We start from the raw sequence: 5064 nt of genomic DNA, 5'->3' as shown, positions 1-5064 counted from the left end.
TTAAGGCGGCTATAGGGGTCTGATCAGCCTCTCGCCTCTCCCCGTCGCCGCCTGATCCCTCGACGTACCCTTCCCTGCACGCAAGTTCCACAGAGCCTAGCAAACTTCGTGTGAGTGTATCCAGAGCTCTGTCCGGGTTCGAGTCCTGCAGGTTTATCTTCCCGTCGCCGAAAACCCCCTGCGACGTACTCTCGTGTTTTGCATCTTCCCGTCACCGAAAACCCCCTGCGACGTACTCTCGTGCCCTGCAGGTTCGAGTTTTGTTTTGTTTTGTTTTGTAACTGCAACTCAAGCAAGTTTTCCTGCCTGCACCGCGACCATCTTCGGTGTAAGTAAAATAATCTTTAATCAACCACTAAGCTTCCGTGCCTAATTCTAGCATGCCGCCTGCCTTCCCCAACCCGGCGTGTCCGGGCTGCTGGCCACAGCCCGCCGTGCAAAAAACCCCCGAGGGCCTCAGACCGCTCCCGGCCCGCACATAGACAAAAACCTAGCCAAGCTTTTGCCACTGAATCATGCCTCTGGTCATTGTTTAAGACAAGACTGGCTGTAACTTTTTGCCGGCACCACTGTTCCTCATATTTCAACTCTGACAACACATCAACAACACACAATGAGAACAGCAACAACAAGCTATACTGAGGCTTAAGTAAACCATTAAGATCTGCACTTTCTGGTTTATAACAAAATTTGGACAGCTATCGTGAATGGGCCAATACAATGCTAGAATCATGCTAAAAGAGTGTAGAATCATTCCAAATAGTTGAGTTTCTTCAACTGCCATCAATTTCAATTTAGGTAGAAAATGTTATTCTCGTGTAAATAAAGTTCTTCCAAATTTTTCACATTGTCAGCCACATTAAAACCTGAAAAAGCAAAATCATCTTTAAACTTAGCTCAAACAATTCCTTTTCTCGTTCTGGAGCACAGCATAATAAACAGTCCAAACAGCAATGGTTCCTTACCAACCTCACATTTTGGTTTAGAGTGCTCAAATGACATAAATTAAAGGACTTCCTCTCAACCTCTGTCAATAATACACAAAGGGTATCAAAGACAGAAGCATTATCTAACAGAAAGCTCTTCAGACAGGTTTACATATATTCAGATTGTAAGGTTATCATATTATTTTATAATATTATTTACCTAAAAACATACTTCACTCTTCAACAAGAACTCTGAGTTCACTAATAACCCATTAGCTAGAAGCTACCTGTGCAAAACAAAGCTGCAAAACTTGTTTTAACATGTAAAATGAAATGTTGATAAAAAAAAAAGTGCTATAGCCAAGGTAACTATCTTAGGTAAACAATACTTAAGAAATCAGAAAGATTTTATCTAGTTAGTGCCTGATTTTATACTCACCCAACTTTAAATACCATTTATTTAGACACAAGTGCCATAAGGTATTTTTGCATATAAACAAAGGAACACAACATGCCCACCTAAGGCCTAACCCTGCAATATATTAATGGGGACAATTCCTACTGAAATCCTACAGTAGTGTACTGTTAAGTACACTACTAGGATTTCACTACTGTTAAGTACACTGTACTACTGAAACTTTGATTCTTTCCCAATACTGATATAAGTAAATACAAACTTTGTCTTACCTCCATCAGACACAGTTGCAGACTGCAATGAGAGAGAAAGAGAGAAAAAAAAAGTTACATAAGTTTCGTGACAGTATAAAAGAAACTTCTGAGTAATACATGATACTGACAGCATTTATTAGTCTTAGCACTTTATCACAGAAATAATATCAGCCACAGGTGTCATGGGAAAGACAGTCTATATGAATCAGCAGTGATTTCTCACAACTGTTAGCTCCTCTCAAGTTCTTGAAACCACTGTCTTGTATCTTGATCCTGCACATATTTACTGGGCAAAGTGCTTCCTACTGTGAGTAGTAACATTGAGTTCAAACAGGACAGCTTACATGAATAAAGTTACTTGTGTGAACACGCTTCCAAGATCAGATACTTGTGTTCTTAAAGATGACCTACAAAGGTTAAAAGGAATTGTGTTTTTTTTTATCTCTTTTATGGTGACTAAATGACTGAAAGGTCCTTTTTTAACATGTGTTTTACAATTAAAACTCAGGTTTTAACATAGGCAAGAAAACTCTGGAAGTCTTCACTGCAAAAAAGAAAAATTGTGCTAGCACAAATATAGTGATCTTGATATAGAATTCAAGAAGTGGAGACAATACATGTATGTTTTATATTGATGCAGCTAGTCAAAAATAACCTCAGCTAACTATACTGACATGCACATCCAAGTTTTATTTGACTAACAACTAGAGAGAACTCACTAAATGATGAAATCATGGTCCCTCTCTACCTTTCAATGGCAAGTAATGAAACACCGTTAAGACCACTATAGAGGCAAGTACAGACTAGATCCTTTTTCAGCTTACAAATGCTTGTTTATTTTCTCAACTGTGGTCCAACGAGGCTTGGGGCAGGGGTGTATTTGGAATTTGTCAAAGCCTAAGCTAATTTCTATCAAAACTAATTTTCTGTCCAAGTGAGATAAATGCCAATACATCCTTCATACATCATTATAAAAAAAAAAAAAAAAAAAAAAACCACTTCTCATGAACTTACACAAAAATAAATCTTTCCCTTTGAATCTGTGAAGCGTAACAACAATTACTCTTCACAGTTACAATTACACAATAGCGTAATTATACTTCAAACACAATTATGCATCTCACACCTTATTCGAGAGCTGTTGGACAAGCTTTTAGGCATTAAATACCCCTCTTCAGGTCTATATTTTTCTATGCATACAAATAATGCAAAGCAATAAACTCCGGGACAATTTAAGTCAGAGAAAATTACTCCCAGGTTCAACATCTGCACATGCGCCTGGGACAGCAGCAATTTGAGCCGAGGTGAAGCAGGCCCAGACTGGCAGGGGACAAAAGCGAGGGGGTTGGAAGGGGAGTCCCAGGCTCTGGGTGGCGGCAGAGGGCCTGGCTGGGGCATGAGGGTGCTGCAGGGTGGCGGCATGTGGTTAGCTGGCCCCCTGCTGCCTGGGGTGACCGGGCACAATTCATGCCCACAGTCAGCATCTACACATATAGATCACAGCAAATTACTCTGCCATAAGATAGTACTGTCCCCCAACAGTAAGATAGTACTGCCCCTGCCTCTTACAGCAGAATTAATTAATTTATTGTAACCTAATACCACCGCATGTGTAGATGGCGATGTTTTACTGCACAGATAATTAGTCAACCACAGTAAATTGCATGCGTAGATGAACACATTGTGTTCTAAATTTAATCTGATCTAATCCCTTCCTAAAGCACTTAATAAATAGAAAGTAACAGAACAGTGACTGCTTTCAGATTCCTTTTGTTTTGTCCATGTATTGCACAGTCTAACTGTCACCATCCTGAATAATATCACCTGAACAATATTACCCAGGACAAGAGCAATGAAGATTGCTCAAAGACTATAAACACATTAGAATTTTGTATATGATTGTTTTCAGCCAAAAAATAAAAATTACGTCTCAAAATAGATGGTACTAGTAGTCAATTATTTGAACAATCTTATCTATATTTCAGTTAACAGAAAGGTCACCTGCTTAATGTTTATAATCTTTTTTCCAGTAAAAAGGGAATTAAGAAATATTTTTCCATCACTGAAGAAGTCTGACTGCCTAATAACATGTAAACATTAAGAGAACACGACTCCATTAACTGAATTTAGCACTGTGAAAGGTGATAGAAACCTTCAGTTTAACCAGTATAAAAGGGGTTAAAAACTATGTTGCTTTGCCTATACTCTGCTTAAAAACACATTTCCCTTAGCACATTAACTAAAATGGACCAAAAACACACCTCAGAATCTGCCTAGGCAACACCCAATTGTACTAAAAAATGAAGTGTTTGTCGACAGACAAAAACTGAATCCCTAGACTGTTCTGTCCTAGTTCATTGAAGTATAAGACTACTTTCTATGTCTTAAGCCCTTTCATTTGTCCTATTACTTGGATATTTTCCAGAGATACCTTACACTTGTGCATAATGGGAATACCATTTTAAAAAAAAAAACTTGCAAACTGATTCCATGCAACTTCTCTAGCTTACACAATGTGATATAAGCTTCTTTTTTCTTTTTTTTTTTTCCAAATGAAGCCAAAAACCTAATCCACATAATTTAGTGGAATTTACTAGTACCTCACATGGTTAGCAATGGTTACATTTGAATGTGTAGTCATGTTTTAAACATATTTATGAATGCCTAAAAGTCTCAAAATATATTTTGTCAGGAACTATGTGTAGTTAGGATTCAAGCAAAGCAGTTTGTCATTTGTCAACTGTAACTTGTCTAGATTTGTCCATGAGAGAAAGTTGGAAGACCTGATTTTGTAACTAGTATGTTGGCTTCATTTTAAAACTTCTCAGTATTTTGGGGGTTATATTTTACTCTTGGATGCTTATGTGCAGTCCTGAGGATCCCAAAGGGCAAAATTTGGTTCAGCACGTTTCTACAGAATGATTGTTTGATGGAAGTAACCACTTAAATAACCAGGAAAAACTGGAAAGTTATTTAGATTCCAGTACAGTTTACATTCACAGATTGAATTTTTACAACAGTCACAAATTTAACATTCTTAATATCCCTGCCCCAAATAAAACAACAAGCACCATGGAACCACATACCAACCCTGGCTTATCACGCATGGAGCTAGTACTCAATTTTAATTACATTTATACACATCATTAAATATTAATAGAAAATCAGTTATTGCATTTATTTGAACTCTAATATAAAGTAGCAAAATAAAACACTAAAGATTTTCTAAAGTCAGTATTGCAATTTTGTTTTTACATAAATATTTAAGTTAGCTATTCTAGAGTCTTTTATCTAAATGCAAAAATTTGAATTGTACTCATTCCAACTCCAGATAAACACTCAAAAGATCTTAGCCTCCAAAATATTTTAAAATAAAGCCATTCTCCTGTACCACAAGCCTGGTGAAATTAAAGAAGAAAAAAAAAGACAAGGAAAAAGAAAGGCCTGTAAAAACAAAAGCATCTTGAAG

General features: G+C 37.2%; 1 protein-coding gene across 4 annotated transcripts in view; it reads right to left on the bottom strand.

Moving 5' to 3' along the window:
• Positions 1–5064, bottom strand: part of RGS12 (regulator of G protein signaling 12) — a 159250-nt gene that overhangs the window by 76383 nt on the left and 77803 nt on the right. For all 4 annotated transcript variants that reach the window (XM_025214059.1, XM_025214060.1, XM_025214061.1 and 1 more), the window contains one exon: positions 1614–1635. In XM_025214059.1, the coding sequence (XP_025069844.1) occupies positions 1614–1635 (22 nt within the window). The remainder of the gene's footprint in view (positions 1–1613; positions 1636–5064) is intronic.

The sequence above is a fragment of the Alligator sinensis genome, unplaced genomic scaffold (assembly GCF_000455745.1).
Source record: "Alligator sinensis unplaced genomic scaffold, ASM45574v1 scaffold1094_1, whole genome shotgun sequence".
Taxonomy (NCBI): domain Eukaryota; kingdom Metazoa; phylum Chordata; order Crocodylia; family Alligatoridae; genus Alligator; species Alligator sinensis.
The sequence above is the reverse complement of the archived record's forward strand: the minus strand, read 5'-3'. Positions and strand labels throughout refer to the sequence as shown.